Genomic DNA, 24,534 nt, shown 5'->3' on the forward strand with positions numbered 1-24,534 from the left:
ACAGTAAGAAGGAAAACCACCCTCAGAATCTAAAGATAATTCTCCCTTCAAATTAATCCTGTGAGGAAGCTCAAGATTTGTCCTTCTGCGGGTGCCAGATCAAAGTAACTGGCAGCCCTTCTAATTGGATCTCCTGATCCATGTGGAGACTATGAACCATTTTGCTTTCATTCAGACCTAGCACTGAGCTGATGAATTTAAGCTAACTAATGTAAACAAAAAAAATATGAAAAAAGGCTTTACTGGAGGTTGAATTTTCTTTGATACTAGACCTAAAAGAATTTCAGTGTTCACAACAGCTCAGTGCATCTTTTACCATTTCTGTGATACGAAAATTAAAACTCTGAATTAAAACTCTGAATAATTAAATAATTCTGAAATGGAGAAATTATAATAAGCATTTTTAGACAAGAAATCCTAGCTCATCTTTTGCACCTTAGCATCTCATCATATTAGGTGGACAGGTCAACAAATTATAGATTATGGTTGCCTAGCATGTTCAGTCCAAGATCTTAAAACACATTCCCTAAAAGTTTAAGCCCCAAAGCACAAGTTTGTAGTGTGTATTACCATTTTACATGCAGAAAGTGAGGAGCATCAAAAGTTAAGAAGCAGGAGGACACCTGGGAGATCAGGCTATGAACACAGTTCCCCTCTGCCTCAAACTCAAGGTTACATTCTTTTGGGTGCAAAAGGGTGAGACTAATCCACACTGTAACAAAGAAACATCTGTACTCTGCCTAACGTCTAACAGAAGATAGCATATTTTATCTTAGGAATTATTAAAAAAAAAAAAGTTGCTGAAGGTTATTACAGAGATTTTCTGTCTGAGAGACTGCTGTATTGCTGCATTCAGCTGGCAGTATTAATATTTTAAGGTTGACACACTGACTGCAATTATGCCCTTAGATTCTTCTGAGGTGTATCCCTGAGGTGTATGCCTTTTGACATTTAACAAGCTACTCACTTATTTCACATCTTGCACGTAAGAGAAATTACCTGGTTCTTGTGTAGAAACCATGGCAATCGCCTCCTGAGATGACACACACTCGCTAACATCTCCATTAAAAGGTATAATGACACTTTCCCCTCGCTGCTGTAGCATCTTCTCCAGCAGTTTGTCCAAATCATCACCTAGATCAGAATCAGTAACACCAAATTATCTGGAAGTCAATTCAGACAAAGGACGTAGAACATTACACACACAGCTGTTCTCACATGGCTGATGTCAAATCTGTGAAGGGGCAAGGGAGTGGAGGTACACGGAAGAGAGGAGATACAGGGAAGAGACGGAGGGAAAATATTTTTCTCTTTACTCTAATTTACTGATTTGCTGGTCGAATTAATTCCAAAAAAAAAAAAAGGAACCACAGTTTAATAGTTTCAGCTCTGTGCCTTTACAGCTACTGATAACAACTGATGATTATAAAAAAACACACATTATAAAACAATCTCTAAACCCTTGCTAAAAACTTGTGCACTCATGGGTGCCCTGCCATCACATTCAAGAGCAGAAACTCTTAAAAATATTTTGCTACAGGATTAGTAACTGGCACTACACAAGTGAAGGAGACAAGCACTCCTTTACACACAGGGAATGGAGAGAAGGAAAGAATGCTCTCGATGGAGAGGGCAGAGCTGTATTCAGTGCATTTTAACTGCTGGACGGGAGACACACCAACCCTAATGACATGACTGTCTTGGTTAGAACTTCTGTTTCTTAGAACCACTCACCTAAAGATGTATTTTTGAAATGTGATGCCAGGAAACTAACTTTCCCTGTGATGAGCTCATAACTGATCTCTTTTAAAAATTCACTGGTGGTAAGCATGCTTTCTGCAAGTGCCCGAGATTGATACTGACCTGGAGAAGAAGGGGAAAAAAGTGAGAGCAAACCTTAATACAGTGTACTGTCAGTACAACCTTTTCATCCTAGAAATGTGGGCCACTCTGATCTTCAGTCATGGATCTCCGTTGCCTTTACCCAGAAGACTGGGAGAGCAGTCTCAAGTCTACTTCACTAGTGACTGAAGAATTAGTTGCTATAATTTTAGCACGCTCTTTGCAAACTGTTGCCCATCATTTTGTATGCTTGTGTGACAAATGATATGATTCAGGGTAAATATGAAAAAGTAATTATCCCTAGTGTGGGGAAAAAAAATTTAAAAAAGTAAAAAATTGGCATTATTGATTCATCTGCCTACAAAGGAAAGATGACTAGTCAAAATTCACTTCCGTGAAGACACATTCATGCACACACAAACATCAGAGCCAGTCACCAATGCAAAATTTAAAATCAAGGTGATAGAAAGGATAAAATGCATGTTCTGTTTTACAGCAGTCTGCAGAAGACTCTGCCATGTACAATATCACAGCTGTTCCACAAAACAAAGACAAACCAACTATTTTGTCACTGGGTCACTTCAAGGTATTTTCTAACATAATCACACAAACAAAGTCTCAGGCCATTCAAAGAGCAGCGATGAGTAGCATAAATATATTTTTCTAGATCCTCATGGACATCAGTACTCCAGGTTTTGATGGACAAACAATAAACTGTGACATTGCAGTGTAACAACACGAAGGAGAACAAAAAGAACAAAAGGGATTTAAAAACTGGATCAATAAATCGAGAAAATTAATTTGGCATCGCAAGCAATCTGCAAATATACTCACCTAGAACTACTACACAGAACTCATTTCCTCTTATCTTTGATGCACAAATGGCAACTACATAATCTGGTAGCTTTTGCTGATGTTTCATTTCATTGAGAGACCTCAAGGTCTCCGAGATGCCCTCTGCCAGGGAATTCTGGGTAACAACCACATGCACGAGGTCCCGAGACACACTAGCGATTAACCTGGCAAGCCAAGGGAGTTGACCTGGTGACACAGAGATACACTGTGCGCTCATTTGCAAGGATCGCTCTCTCAGAGTGAACTCCTGCATAGCTTTCAACATGATCTGCTCAAATTCTTCCCTCAGGGGTATCTGGTCAGGACCTACATTGAAAACAAACAAACAGAAGAACGGTATCTCATATCAAAATGTTATTGAACCAGGAATAATCACAGGTCTGTCTTGATCTGAAAAGCTCCTTCAACCACATTTTTTATATTTTAAAAAAACACTCACTACTCAATGGATATCTAACCCCATAGTTTATTCTTGGTTTTTCATTTTAGAAGCCACTCTCTCCCACCATCGCCTTTTTTTTTTTTTTTTAATTAACAGTGAAGTATTCCATCTTACTCCTAGCTTTCCTGCATTCAGAAAGTGGTGGGATGAACAAGGGAGTGGGAAAATATGTGCCTTTTGCCTGGAACAGAAGGATTAATCCTGCAGCCATATGTTTTTACAGCAGAAAACACAAATGCTTATACTTGTAGGCTAATCACAACCGTGCAGCAGGACAAAGCCTGTCAAGTGGTCTTTGCTTTGGTTTTTCTCATCATGCATACTAATCAGCTAAGCATGGTTGCAAATAAACATGTTTAACCTCTTCTTTAGCTAAAGTGAATTCATTTAGCAAATCTTCAAACATCAACATAAAGAAGAATATGCAACTTTAGATCTTTACATTCCCCAGACTTTGTAAACTATATTGTGAACTTGAATTGGAAAACAGAAATACAAGATTTCCGATTTTAGCATCAGTCCTCCAACTCAATTTCAATTAAAATTTTGCTCAGTAAAATTTGTCTCATTGTAAAAGATACTCAGGAACAGATAAAAACATTCATGAACACAGAGTAAAAAGTAACTATAGCTTAAATTGCTAAGATCTCATATCAGTGCGAAAGGAGGCAACTTCACACTTCAGCAGCTTGTTTTTCTATGACAAAATGGGGCAGGGGGGTCTTAAATACCAGAGATATGTGAAATGCTGGTTTAGGTTTTATGTTTTCTTTCAAGGCAGGAAACAGAAAGGTTGTGTGAGAAGCAGGCTGTGGGTAAATAACAGAATCTGTAAAAACTGCTGCCCGTTGTCATTTTGCCTTTTTGAGAAGTAACATATGGAAAGTGTCACCATCCGATTATCATAGGACAACTATAGACTTGTAAATGCAAGGTTGTTTTCATTTTTGATGCAAACTGAAAAATTCTGAAGAGTCCAATTTAACACAGCATGGGCATAATTCTCTCTTTAGAGTTCTCTTTTTAGGAAATATATTTTCTTTTCCCTTCTAAGAAAACATGCATTCTAGGTCTTTGAAGATATTAAAATAGAAAAAATTAGACGTTTATTGGCAGAGAAAAATGTTCCTCTGCAGAAATGAAGTTTATCTGCATCTCAACCCATGAAAATGTGAGGGGAAATAAAGAGAAATAAAAGCAAGCTTGTGTTGATTGAGGGAGGCTATGTAAGAGACAGGCTTTTAGACACAAGGGTCCAAGAATATTAAATGAATCCAAGAACATTAAAATAATTGTATGAATGATAAGACAGATTCTCTGTATGGGAACACACAGAATTTCCCTCAGATTATTTATATGAGAAAAACTTAAAAACAGCTAGCTATCAGAAAGACACTGATAAGGAAATATTGTGAAATTAGTGAAGTGCTTAATACCACACTTGGGTCATGGCAGTCTTTCTCTACAACTATCCAGAAAAATAACGCAACTAATATCAGATAAGATGGAAGACAAAATGATAGATATTGATATTGATTGTGAACAGTTTCTTAAAAAAATATATGTCAAGGTTAAAAAACATATCTGTCAAAGTTAAAAAGGAACATGGAAGCTTCTCTATAGAAATGAGTACACAAATGATAATCTTGACCTCAAAAAACAAAACTGCAAAGCAAACAATACCATAAAATATTAATATCTGAGTTACATCCAGTTGGTGTCCTATCACAAGTGGTGTTCTCCAGGGCTCAGTGTTTGGGCCAGTCTGTTTAATTTATGGTCTGGACAAGCAGATCAAGTGAGACTAGCTCAATGTGTTAGTGCATAGTGCTAAAAATGCCAAGTTAGCAGTGAATGCCAATGGGCCATTCTCTTAAGAGCTAGACTCAGTGATCCTTGTAGGACCCTTCCAACTCAGAATATTCGTGATTCTGTGTGAGTGCACCATTAGGCAATTTGTGGGTGACACCAAGTTGCGTGGGAGTGTTGATCCGCTACAGGATAGGAAAGCTCTGCAGAGGAATCTGGCCAGGCTGGATCAATGGGCTAAGGCCAACTTGTACGAGGTTCAACAAACTAAAGCGCCGAGTCCTGCCCTTGGGTCACAACAACCCCATGCAGCACTACAGCCTTGGGAAGAGTGGCTGGAAAGCTGCCCAGCAGAAAAGGACCAGGGGGTGCTGGTCAACAGCAGCTGAACACGAGCCAGCAGTGTTCCAAGGTGGCCAAGAAGGCCAATGACATCCTGGTTTGGATCAGAAATAGTGTGGCCAGCAGGACTAGCGTAGTGATTGTCCCCTTTTAATCAGCACTGGTGAGGCTGCACCTCAAATCCTGTGTTCAGTTTTGGGCCCTTCACTACAAGAAAGACACTGAGCTGATGAGGTGGGTTCAGAAAAGGGCAACGTAGCTGGTGAAAGGTCTGGAGTACAAGTCTTATGAGGAGCAGCTGAGGGAGCTGAGGTTTTTGTAGGCTAGAGAAAAGGAGGCTCTCTACAACTACCTGAAAGGAGGTTGTAGCCTGGTGGGGGTTGGTCTCTTTTTCCAGATAACAAGTGACAGGACGGATGGAGAAGGCATCAAGTTGTGCCAGGGGAGGTTTATGTTGGATATTAGGAAAAATTTTTTCACTGAAAGAGTGGTCAGGCATGGGAACAGGCTGCCCAGGGAAGTGGTTGAGTCACCATCCCTGGAGGTGTTTAGAAGGCATGTGGATGTGGCACTTGGGGCCATGGTTTAGTGGAGAATTTGGCAGTGCTGGGTTAACAGTCAGACTCACTGACCTTAAAGTTTTTTCAGCCTAAGTTATTCTGTGCTGCTATGATTCTGTGCTATGATTCTGTACAGTTTAAGTCAACATATTGAAGCATCATCCATTTCTGGATGACACACATTTCTGCGTAGACAAACTTCACAGTTCACTACTCCTCCAACCATCTCAGACCAGGAGAATTCCTGGAATAAGCTCTTGCTTTGAGTGTCTGACCATCCCTTCCACTGAAAGTAGAGACTTGTTCTTGCTTTGAGTCTGGGCATACATTTAGATATTAAAACTACAAAAAACCTCTGAGTGTCACAACATACAACATGTACAGTCAAAGTGATTCAAATGTGCCACAACAAGAGAAGAGGGAGAATGATTTTGTAATTCTACACAGGTGGTATAACTGAAGGTCCAGAAACTTCCTGAAAAACCAAAACACAGACCTTAGCACTGCATAGACTGTGTTTGTAGAAATGGTGGTGCAATAGTAAAAAGCTGATGATTACAGATGATAAAATGTAACCCAAACTGCAAATATGGACATTTTGATGATAAAAAAGAACCTTGAGAATACTTCACCATGAATGCTGCCAAAGATAACAAATGTGAAATCCAAATAAGTTCAGAAGGCAGACTAAGAAAACCACTAATTTTAAACACATCTCTTTATCTTTTATTGCTTATTCCTTTATCACAGTCAGTGGAATTTATTTATAGAAATGGTATGGCTTGCAATCACAGCTTTAACTGTGTATAGTCTTCATAAAAGGTCTAAAGCATCAGAAATGCATTTATTTTGTTTGCTTTGATTTGTAATATTATCATGAATTGCTCAGCTGATTTCTGAAAACACAACAGCATCATCCTACAATAATGTTGTCACAATTTTACATGACAAATGAAAGGAATTCTCAGCTATGTCTTTTTTTTTCAAAAAAGGAGCATTTTCACAAATAGTATTATTATGATCTACGATCACAGTCATCTGCAAACATATTTCGTAGAAGTAGTGAGATCTGAAAAAATTAGGCAAGACTGACTATCATCCTTTTGCCTGCTTTTTTATCTTTGCTTTTATCTTACTCTTTCGCAATATACTCTGGAAAAAAACCCAAATATTTTAGTTCTATTTTCTCAAGAAAAAAAAGAGGCTCACATGAATAAATGTTAATTTACGTGTGTATTGCTCTCTTCTTCTCATCAAAAACTTTTGAAGCTGGCTGCCCTCCAATCATCTTTAATCTGCTTTGATGTAATAAAATGGGACAAAGGCTACAGTTCAGTACAGCTGTCACAGCTCCAACAGTTTTAAGTTTACAGCAATATTCAAACCAGCAACATGTTTTCATCCCCATGCTCTGCAGAATGTTTTTACTTTTCTCCTTGTTAGGTCCTTTCATCTTACAGTGCTGGCACCCATTTCCACATTAGGTCAAATGAAAAACTATTCAGCTTTGCACAGTTAAGAACAAAAGCCAAACTAAACACCTGCTAATAAGGGAACTGCTTTATGCTGAAGGCATAGTGCTCACTAGACACAGCTCAGCTTCAGAAGCTTTGCATGAAGCCTGCTCTAGTTTGCAGCAAGTATAGACTTGCTGCATCCATCTAAGGTTAGACTTGCTCATGGAATGTGGTTCACTGACTCATAAGTTTCAAGAAATAGTTTGTTTTTAATTGGACATGCTATATCAGTTTGCTACATGCTCCTCTGAAGGAAATTTGCAAGCTGCCTGTATCAATCCAGAACTGTGTGAAGCAGCTGGTTTAAACATGCAGGCCCTACAAACAGAGACTGAAACCTCAAATTAGAGATTTAGGCCCACTGAGAGAAGAGCAACAGAAAAACATTCAGTGTGTAAAAAATAAACCCTCTGTCAGTTCTAACATGGCATCCACTGGACTATTGAGACAGAGAATGATAAATAAAACTACCATGTCGCTTAGAGAGTATTACAACACAGAACGTGGCTTCCTTCCTGTCTGTTACAGTACTGCAGTAAGGCATAAAAACTCATGGGTGAAACTTGCACAGAGTACATTTGTTCCCCAAATCGTAAGGTTATGACCAGTTGTGCTGCTTTTGAAACATCTGCATATTTCACACCATTAGCTATTACAGATGCAGCATGCTCTTCACAAAAGTCATTTCACAGTCCTCCATGGTAAGTAGCATCTTTTTAAATACAAAAGTTAAGACTGAGACTGCCATGGAAGTTTCCCAACACTATCTTGCATTATTAACTCCTAAAACCTTGCTGTTACCACTACTCTTTTTACTTTAAGGTAGAGGAAAATGTCTGGGCCTGCAATAAGAGAAAGAAAATGTGGTTTGCTGGTTTGCTCTCAAACTTGCAAAGAGTCCATTTCAAAAACATTTACAAGAATGAGATATTCACTGAGTCACTTGCTTTAGTCTGAATAACAAATGTGGTTTTCATGTAAACAGTGCTGTCACCAAAACAATGACAACGATCACACATCTGCCAGCATTTGTCACAAAACTGAATAAAACAGACCGAGTGTCCTTAGAAGGGGCTGTGATAACTGATGGTTTGATACCCTAAGCAAATGAGTTATCTGCATTGCAAATCCATTTCACAAAGGTGACCTGGTCAATCCCCATATGGAGAGCAGAAGCGGTGTCAGCCTTTAAATTCACTTTGCTTCTTCGATCTGAGGAATGAAGTAGCAAAGTCACACACGCTAGATGGAGCCACTTAACCTCTTCCAGCCACAAAAGTAGCCAGAAAATTGGCCCTGAAGGGGACAGAAAGACGGCATGGAGAATAAACGGATTATTACAAATAAAACCAAGTGCTTACGACAAATTGCTTACCTAGCTGGACAAGATATTGAATAGTTAGGAGTATCATATTCTCCACACTTAGAAGCTGACTGCTGGACAAACCCAAGAGATCCAAATCCTTGTTTTCCAGTTGTGGAATCTTGTAGCAATTCACCAGCAAGGGACTTACAACAATATCACCAACATTCCCATAGAAATAAGGTAAAGTGCCATAACCTATGAAAAAAAGAAACACAAAAGCCCCCAGAAATTCACGAAATTTGCCACTGTATGAAATCTTGCACAATGTTGCATTTCCAAACTTTTCCTTAATGTTGTCTGGCAAAACATATTGCATCAATAGCTGTTCTTGGCATTATAATTGCTTATAAAATAAATGAGATAGGCCAGGGATTCTTCGCTGTCTTTTACAAGTGATCACATAGATTGCAAGAACTAACACTAACTGCATGCCAGTAAGATAATTATTGTTATCTGAATACAGATGAGAATATTATCTGTTCGGGTCTTATTCTGACCTTTAAATACAGATTCTCCATAATATAGTGCTCAAAGAAGAAAAATCAATGAAAGCAAAAGTATATTGATCTTAACATTATAAAAGCAGCATAAGTCACATTAGCATTGATTCAGCCACTGTGGTATTGCTGTGATTGATTTCATTTTTTTGCCATCTTTCCATTCTGTTTTCATAAACAGGTTAAACAAACATCAACAACTAAACATGCTATTCTGTAAGGTAGAGCACATGGGCACAGGCTAACTTATCTTTTCCTTCAAAATGTTTTTCATTTAAAAAAAAAATTTCCACGGAGATTTTGCCAAATCCATCCATTTGGGTACATCTGGTTCTGTACTATTAATAGGACACTGTTTTTCAAGGCCACTAACATTTAGCCTAACTGAGGACCTACTGGCAGCTCTCCAAGAGCCTAAGGGCTGCATTCAATTTGCACTTAGGCTGATGGCTGCAGGCACCCTCATCTTTAATAAGGAAATGTTTCTCTGAAAACCATTAGAGCACCATGTTAGAGCTTTAAAATTGGCTTCCAGAAAACAACACTAAGCAAAACAAACCAGAAGTGTAACCCCATCCTTGACAAATTTACTAGTGTAGATGGCCCCGTTAATTCTCCAGGAATTGTATTAGAATTATCTGTGCAAGTGAGGACTTGGAGAACTTCTCCATTTCTTCAGGAATGCTAAATTTTTCCATGGACTGTATTGATAAGCATGTTCTGTTAACATTGAAGCTACTTTATACAACCATCTGTACTATACTGGACCGAGAAGAAATTTAGAGTAAAAAAAAAAAAAACACTCATCAAAATTTTTTTACATAGTATACCCATATAGTTAAGGTTGAAAGGAATACTGGCATTACAAATCATACTTTTAAAGTAAAAACAACATCTTTCTAAGGGTTAAAAGTGTACTTTATACAGCTAAAGGATTTTAAAAGCCTGAAGCCTGATCTGTTATCTCAATTGCTTACAAGAAGTATGGACTATAAATGACAAAAATGTAGTATGATTTATTTCTGTTTAGTCAGTCCAAATCAATTTTCTGGTTCTCACGTAAAATCCTGGGACTTCAAGATCTGGACTATAAATGCTGCAGGAAATATTTACTTGGTTTATAAATTGTTTAATACCAGAAAGTTATTTTCATTACTTGGAAATATTTCTATTCTTGAATTTGACAAAAATTTTATTTGTATAAAACCTTGATTTGGCCAGTGGTTCTGCACAGATTTGACCTAGTTGTGACCTGTTTGCAAATCAGGTCTCCAGAAATCACCTGACTCTCAGTTTTAAATGTTGAGTAACCAAAGAAAACTATCTGCAACAAACTGACTTTGTATTGTACTGAATGCCAGAACCAACAAAAAGGAATTTAAAACCCCTCTTTCTCCTAAGGAGTATGTATTAGCACAAAATGCAGCATCTCATCCACAGCATAAGACTTACCTATCAGAATCACTGGTCTAACTCCTGAGTTATTCAGCAGGTTTTCAGGAACTATTACAGTCTCCCCTGCTGGGATGGGTTGAGGCTGTAAAATTCCAGTTAACATGGATTGAGGAACTGGGACTGACAAAAGAGGCTCTATAAAATAAAGAAAAGAGAAACTTCCATTACTAAAAGGCTCATACTGTGATTTGGCCGTATGAACAAATAAGAAAAAAATTACCACAAATCACTAACTGTAATAAAATTCAAATGGTCTCTGCATTTCCTGCTATAGTTTTAAGCAATTTAAATTAAGAGCCTATATCCTCCTGTATCCCCATTCCTAAAATAAAACTTTTTCTGACCACTGTATTGTTGGTGAGAATGAGAGAGGAAAACACAGGTTTGAATATGCATCTTTAAACAAAGCCAAGTACTAAACCAAAAGGGCACCTCTAAGATGTAGGTCACCCCCCAATACTGCCTCTCAACACAGGGGAAGAAACTGTTCCGAATTCTGACCAGGAATACATGTAGATAAGGAAAGTAAAAACAAAATCTCAAAGCTGTCCTTAGATAGTTGCTACAAGAATAAAAATCAGGCTTTACTCACAAAAGAGCATGAGCAGCTTTCCTAAGTAAAAAGAAACAAAGTGCAAGAATTTCATAATCTTTAATCAGGTTTCAAAGTAAGGTCTGCTTCACAAGTTTCTCAGGCTTCATTTGGTGGTTTTTTCAAACAACGCCATTAACAGAAAAGCATCAAAGGCAGAATGACTGAACGCATATGTTTTACCAGGGGAACTTGTTTATCCAACAGAAAAAAAACCACTACTAAAAACTCATGGAAAATGGAGTACACAACAGAGGTAGAAGGTTAGTGGAGACAAACTCAAGACAAAGGGGGAGATTGCCTTATATCATGTATTTGCAGCAGGTTTCTGAAGCTAGAAACTGATAAAAGCTGTGATTTGAGGTGTTCGGGTAGACAGGGCTGCACTACCATGTAATCCTTCTTCCTATGATGAATATCTCTGAAAACAATTCCAAAATATCTCAAAACCAAGCTCTACAAAGCAGAGTTAAAAATACATTGTGCATATTGGCTCTTCTATTTCCTTGGATATTTATTCTCTCACTCTATATAGGTAAGAATAAGTAACTTTTTAATCCCTTTTACAAAGTGTGCTGAATCTCACAACTGGAGAAGAGGAGGCTCAGGGGAGACCTCCTCACTCTCTACAACTCCCTGAAAGGAGATTGTAGCCAGGTGGGGGTTGGTCTCTTTCCCCAGGCAACTATCAGCAAGACAAGAGGGCATGGTCTCAAGTTGTGCCAGGGGAGGTTTAGGTTAGATATTAGAAAGAATTTCTTTACAGAGAGGGTAATCAGACATTGCAATGGGCTGCCCAGGGAAGTAGTGGATTCTCCGTCCCTGGAGATTTTTAAAAAGAGACTGGATGTGGCACTTAGTGCCACGGTCTAGTAACCACGGTAGTAGTGGATCAAGGGTTGGACTTGATGATCTCTGAGGTCCCTTCCAACCCAGCTAATTCTATGATTCTATGAACTGAAAAGTATTCAAATAATGAACAGTTTTATTAACAATTATGTATAAAGAGGTACCGACATGGATATTGGTGAGTACCTGCAATTAATTCTATTTCATGTCATGATGTTATACACCCCTCCTACAGCTTTTCCATGCACAACAAACATTTGGGTTCACTTTGTGCTTTTAAATGAAGATGACCTAGTGGACATCAGTGTCCTTCGTTAGGCCAAAATTATATAAAGCTGTTTTTCCTGTGCAGAAACAGAGTGTACGGTTTCTGTAGCATGCCACACCAGACTGAGACATAACATTCAAGGTGAAGGCTAATGAAAATCCTTGAAATATATTCATATATCCATACACCTGCACAGTTTTAGAACAACTGAATTACAGTTGGGGAACTTTGGATTTCTTTTTAGCCTTGGATTTTAATAATATTATTTGCATCTTCCTTTCCTCTCTCTCCCCCAATAGTTTTATTTTCCCTGTGTCCCATCTTAGATTACAACAACAAGGACCAGGCAACATGTGTGCTTTTCTGGGGCATCTGAAAATCTCTCCATGGTGCCCTTAACTACTCCAACAACTTCAGTTATGTTTGCTGTACAACGCTTGAAAGGCAGCAGAGTGTTACTTGTCTGGCTGAGAACACATTTTAACAAATGACATCTGAGTATTATTCAAGTTTTACCTGTTCTCGTTGAAGGTCGAATTGTAGGAACAGGTACTGCTAAACCAGGAGGTGGGACTGGGGACCCAGGAGACCATCCCCGGTGACGTTTCTTTGGTGGTCCAGTACTGGACATTGATGCTGGAAGGAGAGCAAAAATTTAAACTAAACCCCATCCTCCCAAATGACCGAATTCCAGTCCACATTTCCATTTCACGCTGGTGTTAAGTTGGAGTCACATCACAGACCACCAGAGGTTCATACCTAGATTTACACAAAGCCAGACTATGATGTGAAAATTATTGTTACCTGTGTTAAAAATTCCAGCATTATCATTAATGGTCATGCCAAAAAGCAAATGGATCTGTAAAGACTGAATGGTAGGAACAGCTATGATGGGAAGAACAACAAAATCACAAATTTCAGGCTCAACATCCAATGCAGCTTAGAATAAAAGAACAGAGAGGTTTTCTTTACCTTGGTCTCCAGCTGCACAGCCAGGACTTGGAGATGTCGAGTGAGGCATTGGCCGGGAGACTGTAGAACTCAATACGTTATTTCTTCCTCCATTAGCGTTTCCATTAGCAACATCAGTGGCACGCAGTGAAAGAGGAGCTGAGTATAATAAAATACAGGGAGTGCATGGCTTGAGACACTCTTGAAAACAAACAAAATAATACAACCACATGCAGACACAAAAGAACGGGGCACGATGCATGACTGAAAGAAACATACTCCAGGGAAAGCATGAAGCGCACTTGGCAGAGAAACATTTGGGGGCAGGCTGAAAAGTCCTAGCCCTGAAACGGGGCGTGCAGATTTCTCGGTGAGGAGGATAGGTGGGGAAAATAAAAAATCCAAAACAAATCCCACCAAAATTAAATAGGATATTACACGCACAAAAAATTATTGAGAAGTTCATGATACATTTCTTTTAGACACTGAAAATTTAAAAAAATACACATCACGAATTCAGTTTGTAAAGATTTTTAAGCCACTTTAGTGTACCTTTTTTCCCCAGTCATCCACATGGAGTGTGTTACACAACAGGGCTCTCATCTGATGCTTTAGCAAAGGACAGTGTGCAGGGAAGACAGGGCAGTTTGCCATAAAGTATACATGGTCTGAGCATTGCTGAGGCAAACCATGCTTAATTTCGCTACCTCTGCCTAAGACGATCCTCCAGTCCCAGCAAGGACTGGCAAGACCCTCTACATCCAGGCCTTGAAATGAAACTATAACATCAAAGGATTACAAGAAGCTACCTTCTCTCATCTGAGCTCCTTCTCACTCTTTTTCAGAACCTACTTTTTGCAGAAGAAAAAAAATGGAATAAACTGCATAGAGCAGACATGGACCCCCTTGCTGTTATCTGCCAGTTCCACAAGGATTTAGCTACCAAGAGCATATTCCAGGAGCAACATCAGGAGACGATGTAGCAGCTTGCTGATGTCAGCTGCAACAGGAAGTGTTATTTGGCTTAAAACAATGCCACGTGGAACTCTCCAGCTGCAAACATCCAAATAAATTTGGGCACAAGATTCTCAGGTTGCCAATTACAAAACATGAATAACCTCACTTGCCTGTTGTAGCTCCCATTTGTACTCTGAGTCAACAATTCAGTATGGACAGATATGGGGGACATAGGTCAGTCACAGAAGTGGTTGAAATGGTGGGAAGAAATTTCAGTGCAAAACAAATTCACTTACATAGATATGGAGGGGAAAAGGGTATTTTACACAAAGAATGACTCATTAGATACAACATAATATTATGCACCATAACAGTGTATATTGTATTAAATAGCAGATGTAATACATCATGTATAAAATGTAATGCTCATGTGCATATATAAACCAAATAAATTGATATATATTCTTATTCAAGCATACTGCCCTGTAATAAATATGATGATTTTTTCTTTCATTGCTTAAAGGGCTAACCAGTGAAAGTAAAAAACAATCAGAATATCACAACAGTGTCAGCGAGGGATTTAGTTGCCACAGCTGAGTGTTCTAATTCATTAAACACAAAATACAGAAATAAGTAATTAAAACAGCAGAGATATTAAAGCTCCTCTAAATGAGATTAAATTCCACTAAATGTATGTTGGAGAACTACAGTTGTTACAAATGCAGAACTACACACAGCTCTCAATTACTAAGGCAAGAATCAGTGTGATATCAAGAGGTAAAATTTATGCTCCCGTACATGTCTTAGGAAGCGCAAAGAGGGATATCACATGCACCCTTACCAGAATGCCAAATCTGAAAGTCTAGGTGTGGCCCCAGTGTGGGGACAGTAATAACTGCAAAAATGTCTGTGCCAAAGACTGCAAGACATGAGAGTTCTGGGGGATGCTAGTGAATGTTTTCCTTTCTCTTTTCCACCAAAAAGATGACACTCTCCTTTCTTGACTGTTAAGCTGATAATTCCCTTGTCTTTCTCTGTGGAAAGCAAAGCCATACCTGCAGTAAATGTCTTTCCTACAAGCTGAACTGACAGAGCTAGAGGCTTCACAATGTTCTTGTTTCGGGACTGGTCTTGCGTTCCACTTAAGTTAACAGCAGAAGATGATTTTGCTGGACTGAATACTGAAGAATCTGAGAATAGAAGTTGTTCGATTAATTATGAAAAACTATATACACATATATATAACATTTATTATATACACATGAGCAGTCATATGCATTTATCTAAACTCGTCTCTGCACGTAATGCAAACAACTTTTTTACACTCCTAAGAAATTACTATGCATTGCTATCTTTTAGGAGTTGTAACAAACATTTAACTGGGTGTTTATATAGAATCTTATAATCTACTGAACCCATGATTGATCTCTTCCACAATATTTTTCATTAATTTTGCTCCTCAAAATAACCTTACATTTATCCCATGTTTCACATGAGAAAGCTAAGACAAAGAGCTTATGTAACTTGCCACCAGCAAGCATAGAGAAAAAGCACTGGAATAAGTTGCCCTAAAGAGGTTATGGAATCTCCATTACCTCATATTTTAAAGAACAAGCTACTGCATCTGTCAGACATAGCTGAGCTTGACATGGGGCAGAAAAAACCAGATCCAAAACCACAGCCTCCTTAAAGCACTACTGTCTATAAAGCTATGAAAAGTGTATGCCCATTTATAAATCTGGCTAAAAATGAAGGGTATTTGAGCCCAAACACTTTGCATGAATTAACAAATGACAACTCCATAGAGCACTTTACCAAGGCTAAAAATTATAAACCTTATTTTATAGAAGGATAAACTGAAGAACAAACAAATTTTAATACTTGTCCAGTGTAAACCCATAAATCAGAACTGATTCCAAACCTCTCAGCATGCAGGCCACTACTTTAACATTAAGCATTTCATATTCACAATTTACTTCAAGAAAATTTTGACATTCAGATGCTGATGCACTGACAAATCCAAATTTTTATAACTGGAGCTAAAGAATATTAACTCAGCATCTGTCCAGAAAGTAGTTTGCAACAAGTAGGCAACATAGGCTAAGTTCACCTACAAAATCCTAGTAAAACAGCCAGCTAAAGAAAACAGAAGACAAAGGCCAACTTGATCTGCCAAATACATTCAACCTCAGGCCATACACCATTTGGGGAAGGAGGGTGGAGAGGAAGGTCTGCTTTGCCAGGCAGAGTAACTGAGATGAGGAACAAACACAGAAGCCTCTGCTGCTGCTCCACCATCAGAAAATCTTGTCCATGTTCACAGGAAATATGCTGAGTGGCTAACAAAATAGACCACCAGGGCAGGAGCTTTGGAGGAAAACACTGGTCTGTCATTAAATAAGAGGTAGCAAATATGTAGTGTTAAAGTCATGTTTTTTTTTCCTATCTCTGGTTCTAATATGTTTTCTTGAAATTTTATCTATGAGTGCAGATGTGGCTGGTATATGTTTAAACACCACACCGGTACCTAAACAGGACTTGTAGTCCTACCAGTTATTAAAATTCTTCATCTTTCTGTTGTAAAACCTTGTTTCTAGTTGCTTGACACCCTTTTAACACCTGAATTGAAGTTTTCCCTCTCACGTGTCTGCCTAAAACTGAATTTTTGTTACTGTGTGCCCATAACTGTCTACCTACAGGTATCTTCTAGAACTGGTCGTTTACAAGGGCAGAAACCAGAAATATTTACACCATTTTTAAGGAAGAAAGGGGTATGAGTCGACAATGAACTGAAAACTATGTCAGAAAACAACCTGCTAATAAAAAGTGCTGTTTTAAAACAACCAAGAAGCAAACTCAAGTACAAAGAGCTATGCAGAGCCTAGCAGTGAAAAAGTCAGACCTCCTCCATCATAGGTGACACATGTCAGAATTCATGCCACTGAAAAAAAGGTGCTCTTCCCCCTTCTTCCAGACACAGGGGATTCATGTTTATGTAATGTAGCATTATCTTCACTAGAAGATAACAGTAGAAGGAGATGAAAAGATTGTGACAAGCATGACCTAAGAGTACAAACAGTGACACACAGAAACACCAAGCAGACTGAAAATCACAGGGAGTGATAAGGAGAAAGCAGTATATAAAAGGTGTATCTATTAACTTGGCAGGTACAATAGATGACAAAGTTGTGCAAATATTAGATTACTTGTAGTTTCAAATAAATAGGTTCTCATGCCAGGATCTGGAAGCCAAGGCATCATGCAATGAAATGCAGATGTGTTTAAACAACACTCTCATTTAATTTTAATCAAAGTCTAAAGCATATAGCTTCCTAAACAGAGACACCTGGGGAAAGGGCCTCTGAACATACTAATCAGTGATTAAAATTTCATAAGAATGTTCAGCTTTTGTTTGTTATTCCTTTTAACATACTTTCTAAGTGGAAAAAGTATTTTAACTATATTATTTTATATCTGCATTTCATACTCCTCTAGAGAAATAAATGTTCTGGGACATACATATCAATTAACAAGAAGTTTTTTCCTGTTTTTAATTTTTCAAGAAATAGTACAGACAGACACAAAAACATACAAGAGCATAGATGAAGCTGCAATAAAGCAATGAGGAAAAAAAAAAGCTCAAAGAAAAGCACCTTGGCTATTCACAATAAATAAATATATACACAAAATTAAGATGCTGCTTCTTTGTCAATGTCTGTTTGATTTTATAGTTTCTCCTTGTTTAAGTATATATATATATATGTATGATGAAGAGCTTTCCAGAATAGTTGTGAGACACGATAGCTCATATAACACAAAACCACTGTATGCGTACGGGGAAATTGCTGTCGTAAGTACACTTTTGTGTGTAATAAAATTTAATAAAGAAATAAGCAAGTAAATAAACTAAAATCTGCTCCCCTAGCCCCAAAAGGAGATTATTTTCCTTCTCAAGATAAATAGCCTAGTCTACATACTAAGTAAACACCTCCTTATAAACGTGTAATTCAAGTTTTTTTAGGAGCCACAAAAAAATTAATGAAAGAAACAAAGGGAGGCACAGAATCAAATAAATTAATCAAAATATCATCTGATACTTTTAAACCAACAGTTGTTATGAGGACTAAGCTAACCTTCAGCCTCACCTGGTCTTAATCTTTCCCAAAGCAAATTTTGAAAGACATTGCCCCCACTGTAATCTACACATGGCTTGAGGTAAATACCCAGTTGTTTACAGCATCCCTGAACCACCAATATCTGAGGTAACTTACCACCCCCAATGGTTATCTTTACAGCACTTTCAGCTCCTACCTGTCTGAGTGAACCCTGATTTGTATCCATTAGCGGATCCACCCTCTGGGGTCGTGGACGGTGACACCGAAGAATTTGGTTTAGCAGAGAGGCTAGCAGCAGATGATTGCCTGCTTCTACATTCTGCAAATGAAGCAGCTACAGTACATATTAACAAGGCCTGCCTTCCAGTTCTAGCAAAGTTCAGCAACGCGGTGGCAAAAGGTGACAAAATGTTAGAAGCGTACACACAGCACGTACAACAAACAGCGGCAAATGGCAGCATTCAATGAAAACAGGGATCTTGCAGTTTAGTCAACTTTGTCTTCTAATTAAGAAAACTTCCCTGGGGGCCACTCAGAGGGCCAAACAAATACAGACCAGATGCTTCAAAATGGCAAGAGCCCTCATTTCGCAGCTTCCAAGAGATTTGAAAGGTATTGGAGATGTCCCAGGAAACACTCAGCGACTTCTGTGGCACAACCTGTATACAAACTGTCATATGTTGCCCTTTAAAAGGAGAAATTGTGCTGAAACCCAGATTCCTAGTAGGTCTCCACAAACCTTCAGGGAGATCTCAGTGCTGTGAGTGTCTGTCTGTATGAAAACTGATCTGGAGGAGGAGAAAGTCACCTTGAAAATCACACATTAATCCATTTTTAAAGCTGAGACCTAATCAGGTTTTGTTTGAAGAGAAGGGGGTGTTTAAAAGGATTTCTCTTCTTCTAATTAGACCTATAATGGAAGTAACAGGTAAAAGGTTACCAGATGGGTGATAGCAATATGTGGATAGAACCTATCAAAATAATGCCCATGAGGCTGATTCTTGGTTGATTTTCCAGACTTTCATGGGACCCCAGAACAGTTGGGATTAGCATATGACCAAAAGTGAAAACAGTATCTGCTTCTCCCACATATGCATTACTCCTGACTGCACTTACCAGGACACATATGAAATCCAACTGCAAAAGTAAAATAAGGTTTTATTTTTCTGTATTTGGAACTTCGCTACCAAATTAAATATTTATGTCATTTTTGTGAAAAATGCGGTTGAAAAACCACATCCATTCTAAAGCAATAGTAAATTATACTTGTAACAGAGAAAAGAAGCTGAAGGCAGGCTCGCTTTGAACCACTAACTGATCCAAACTATAATCACTCATACAGCTTGGTGATAACCATCTCTTTCTGGTGTCATGCTGCTATTCACATGAGGATGTGACTCTTCAGATATCTGTCAATCCTCCTGTGGAGCTTCTCCTCTCCTCACATCAACCTTTTTGGAACAACAGGGAACAGATCAAACTCTGTCTTTTACTGAGTGAGACCACAGCTGAGAAAGTCAGGAGTCTGCATACAAACCAGCTTAGCAGACAAGTAGGTAAACCATTCTCTCCTTGAGTCTTTTCATGGCTCTCGCTCCAAATACCTACATCCTCCAACAAGAGACCCCATGGCTACCTTGCCTTGGGGTCACAAATGTAATCTCTTTAGCACGTGACAATATTGCACAGGCTGCTCTGGTAGAGGGTAAGCCCAAGTGTAAAACACTGTAAATGGCAGGAGCATGCAAGTCTTTTCTTTCCCTGAGATCAGTGACCTGAACTTTCTTAATCTTATGGCATGCTACTTATCCTCAGGCATTAGACAGATTGAATTGCACCTGCTAAGATGAATATCAGTGGAAAACCAATGTTGCAGCTCTGGCTGTGAGTCACCTTGCTTCAGGCACATAAAAGAATCATCTGATTGAATAACCTTATTTATTCTACAAAGATGACTACATAGCCTAAGACAGGCAAATGTAGGGCTCCCATTGAAAGTATAGGAGATGGAAGAAGAACTTTTACAATTGCATGGCTACTATTAAGACTTAAATAAACCTCTTTGGCAAAATCCAGACTTCAGTGAAAACAGGGAGAATTTTTCCTTCAGCAGTTAGTTTTGAATGCATACATTTTCAGCAGCAACTTTCAATTTTTCATTCAACATCCCACCAATAATATAAAAAAAACCCCTAACTGAATGGGTGCCTTTATTACCTTTCCAGCAAATAAGGGGTCCCTTTGACAGTACGCCTTGGGAGCTTCTTACTAGGTAGTACTTTAAGTGCTTCTGCTTCTTTGGTTGAGTAGTCAACTTCAGGTTGATATGGTTGGAAAATTCCGTGAAGTACCGAAATCCTCTTTCTCCACAGCCTATACAATTCCCGGAAAATCCTGGGAGAGTGAAGCAGAAGATTACATACAGATTAAATGTCTTGTACTATCTGCTAGGGATAAGGCCATTTAACCTACCTGCACATCTAGTTCAAAGTGACTGGAGGCCTTCAGTCAGACAGCTGCTGTAGACACCCTGCACAGCACATGTGTGTCAGGAAGAGGCCAAAGAGAGCCAGATTTTAGTCTTAGTTTTTCTGAAACTCCTCCATCTTTCTGGGGCATACTAACTTATGACAGAATCCTACCACAAATTTTCCACTCCACACAGTGCAGAGAAGAATAATTACTTGGCAGGGGGAGAGCCATGATGCCAGGCTAGGAAATTTTCATGAGGATAAAAAAATAGACATTTTTTCTACATTAAAAAACAATGGGTTCCAAACTGCATGCATGTGTCTCAAAACAGTGGCTAATCCATAGCAGCAACTTCATGTGACTGAAATCAACCTCTAATAAATTTTCTCCTTACACAAAGCATTTTCCAAGTAAGTTGGACCTTACATTTTATAAAAGTCTTAAAAGCAATCATTTGATGTCAAGATTTTCATGGCTAAAGTTAGGAGTGCTTCAGAATAGTTTTAAAAACATATGACCTCCCATGAAAGTAACAAATTTAGCAACAAAGGCAGAAGACGGCTTTTCTGCTGTATTTCCAAGATGGTTTCACAGAAAGGGATGCAATTTTGAGTTACGGTCTGGAGGATAAAATCCAGACTAAGCATTCTAAGCATCATTGTTTTCCAGTGCCATTCACAGCTATGTTAATGGGAATGTTGCATATAGAGGGCACCAGTCTAAAATTTCATAGAACAAAGCACAGAGCATATTCTGAAATGGGTCTACCTTAAAACCTTTGTTGTTTGAATCAGCCCTCTATTATCTAATGTTTAACAATTAAACTCCTCTGGCTTACTTGCCATTCTACTCATCTCTGAATTTCTTTCAACCCTTAATGAAGAAATATTCTCTGTGAAACATCAATAATGATTTATAATAGTGCTAGCAGATTAGATTCCCTCATGAAAATGCTTTAGTTTTGTTTGTTTGGGGTTCTTCTCCATTTACGAATCAGTTCAAGATCTGTAACAGAATCAGTTTTTTATCCTCGCTACTATCATTATTTCCATAGGGCCAAGCACCTTGGAGAACACTGGTTCCTACACTCACCTGTTAGCCACACGCATTGTTTTATGAAAAAGATATTCAGTGTTTTTGACAAAATGCATTTTCCATAAAACTCTCATTAATTAGGCAATTGTTTTTTGCCTTACTAGGCTTCATTATCATCTTGGATGAGGGTGCCAAGAAGCAGATTTCTTCATCCAGTTTCTCCTTGGACTGAATCATTCTTTCCCTTCTCCCTTGTAACCCACAGGAGCTACTACTGCATCTCCATACTTGTTAGAAATAGTTATCAGGGTCTCACAGAGCTACTGAGTCAGTTCTTTGCTCACAGGTACCAGTTACAAAAGCCTAGAGGCATTTAAATACATAACATCAGCAATGCCAGAGGTGTAAGTCACTAGGCTCATTATCAAATTATACCAGAGATGGTAGGTGGATAAAAAGCTGGGGCATGGGGAAGGTAGCAACAAAGAAAGTAGTACCGCATTTAACCAGACTAAACACCATCTACCAGACTATCAGGTAGTTCTTATTGATCAACTCCCGACACTTCCCCTACTCATGAGAGAAGCTCCTCTGAATCCTGGAAGTATACACCAGAGTACCCCATGATCCCGTATGGAGTATCCTTATGGAGCAGATTATCCTAAGTGCAATCACACAGCACCTCTAGGATGGAAAAGGGATCAGACCCAGCCAGCACAGATTTAGGAAAAGCAGGTCCTGTCTGACCAACCTGATCTCCTTTTATGACCAGGTGACCCGCCTGATGCTTGAGGGGAAGGCTGTGGATGTGGTCTATCTGGACTTCAGCAAAGCCTTTGACACCATCTCCCATAGCATACTCCTGGAAAAGCTGGTAGCCCATGGCTTGGACAGGGGCACTCTGTGATGAGTTAGGAACTGGCTGGAGGGCCGGGCCCAGAGAGTGGTGGTGAATGATGCTGCATCCAGTTGGCAGCCGGTCACTAGTGGTGTCCCCCAGGGATCAGTGTTGGGCCCAGTTCTGTTTAATACCTTTTTTGATGATCCAGATGAGGGGATTGAGTCTACTATCAGCAAATTTGCAGATGACACCAAGTTGGGGGACTGTCAATCAGCTGGAAGGCAGGAGGGCTTTGCAGAGGGACCTGGACAGGCTGGAGAGTTGGGCTGATTCCAACGGGATGAGGTTCAACAAGGCCAAGTGCTGGGTCCTGCACTTTGGCCACAACAACCCCATGCAGCGCTACAGGCTGGGCACAGAGTGGCTGGAGAGCAGCCAGACAGAGGGACCTGGGAGTTTGGATTGACAGGAAGCTGAACATGAGCCACCAATGTGCCCAGGTGGCCAAGAAGGCCAATGGCATCCTGGCCTGGATCAGGTACAGTGTGGCCAACAGGTCCAGGGAAGTGACTCTCCTCCTGTACTCAGCACTGGTGAGGCCACACTTGGAGTACTGGGTCCAGTTCTGGGCCCTCAGTTCAGGAAGGATATTGAGGTGCTGCAACAGGTCCAGAGAAGAGCAACAAGGCTGGTGAAGGGACTCGAGCACAAGTCCTATGAGGAGAGGCTGAGTGAGCTGGGGCTGTTCAGCCTGGAAAAGAGGAGGCTCAGGGGAGACCTCCTCACTCTCTACAACTACCTGAAAGGAGGTTGCAGCCAGGTGGGGGTTGGTCTTTCTCCCAGACAGCTCTCAGTAAGACAAGAGGGCATGGTCTTAAACTGTGCCAGGGGAGGTTTAGGTTAGATATTAGAAAGAATTTCTTTACAGAGAAGGTAATCAGACATTGGAATAGGCTGCCCAGGGAAATGGTGGATTCTCCATCCCTGGAGGTTTTTAAGATAAGACTGGATGTGGCACTTAGTGACACGGTCTAGTAACCACGGTGGTAGTGGATCAAGTGTTGGACTTGATGATCTCAGAGGTCCCTTCCAAACCAGCTGATTCTATGATTCTATAATTCAACATCCCCAGCCGTACCCAGTGAGGGGACATCACATTACAGCTTCTATCTAACTCAGGCCTGTGGGATTTCTGCCATAAGTCCAAGGGTTACAGTGTGTAGTAGCATAGTAAATAGATTTAAGGGAGAAATAACACTAAAGTAACAAAACCAAGGTGTTTTCTATAGCTACGCAAAGAATTGCTGCCCTGGACCAGATTTTGAGCAGTGTAGTTAAATCAGAGTATTTATCTTTTGCTGTATTTTCTTTCCTGTTGAAAGGTCTTTCTGAATATATTCTAGGTAGCACAATGACTGGAGGGGGAAATGAGAGAGTAAATTCAAAACAGGTTAAAGGAGCCAAAATACATTAAATCACTTTTACTAGCCTGTTCAGATGTGTACCAGCTGTGACCCAGCAAGAAATCTAGGTGCACATATGCCTGTCTTCAATCACCAAGAAGCATTCTTGTATTAAAATTTTAAAGCTCATAAATGTAACCGATCACGACATAATTGGTGGGGTTTTTTTCCTTATGTATTGGATGTTGAGAAGCAAATTACTCTCAAAGGTCCTACTAAGAACAATGTTCCCAGTGGAGCCAAGGGCAGAATTCATCCCTTAATCCACAAACAAATTGATAGTTCATCTTCAATACTTGCATGAGC

The 24,534-nt window shown here is 39.3% G+C and overlaps 1 protein-coding gene across 6 annotated transcripts in view; it reads right to left on the reverse strand.

Annotated features, from left to right (window-relative positions):
- Positions 1 to 24,534, reverse strand: part of GREB1L (GREB1 like retinoic acid receptor coactivator) — a 137,209-nt gene that overhangs the window by 30,025 nt on the left and 82,650 nt on the right. For 4 of the 6 annotated variants that reach the window (XM_018081077.2, XM_018081061.2, XM_018081056.2 and 1 more), the window contains exons 6-15: positions 20,635 to 20,811; positions 18,614 to 18,736; positions 15,358 to 15,492; positions 13,367 to 13,504; positions 12,911 to 13,030; positions 10,683 to 10,820; positions 8,743 to 8,928; positions 2,677 to 3,003; positions 1,735 to 1,863; positions 1,000 to 1,134 (exon numbers count right to left, since the gene is read on the reverse strand). In XM_018081077.2, the coding sequence (XP_017936566.2) occupies positions 1,000 to 1,134; positions 1,735 to 1,863; positions 2,677 to 3,003; positions 8,743 to 8,928; positions 10,683 to 10,820; positions 12,911 to 13,030; positions 13,367 to 13,504; positions 15,358 to 15,492; positions 18,614 to 18,736; positions 20,635 to 20,811 (1,608 nt within the window). The remainder of the gene's footprint in view (positions 1 to 999; positions 1,135 to 1,734; positions 1,864 to 2,676; positions 3,004 to 8,742; positions 8,929 to 10,682; positions 10,821 to 12,910; positions 13,031 to 13,366; positions 13,505 to 15,357; positions 15,493 to 18,613; positions 18,737 to 20,634; positions 20,812 to 24,534) is intronic. The other 2 variants (XM_018081072.2, XM_018081066.2) reach the window with 1 other exon arrangement.

Source organism: Manacus vitellinus, unplaced genomic scaffold (assembly GCF_001715985.3).
Source record: "Manacus vitellinus isolate BGI_N305 unplaced genomic scaffold, ASM171598v3 scaffold_1_pilon, whole genome shotgun sequence".
Taxonomy (NCBI): Eukaryota; Metazoa; Chordata; class Aves; order Passeriformes; family Pipridae; genus Manacus; species Manacus vitellinus.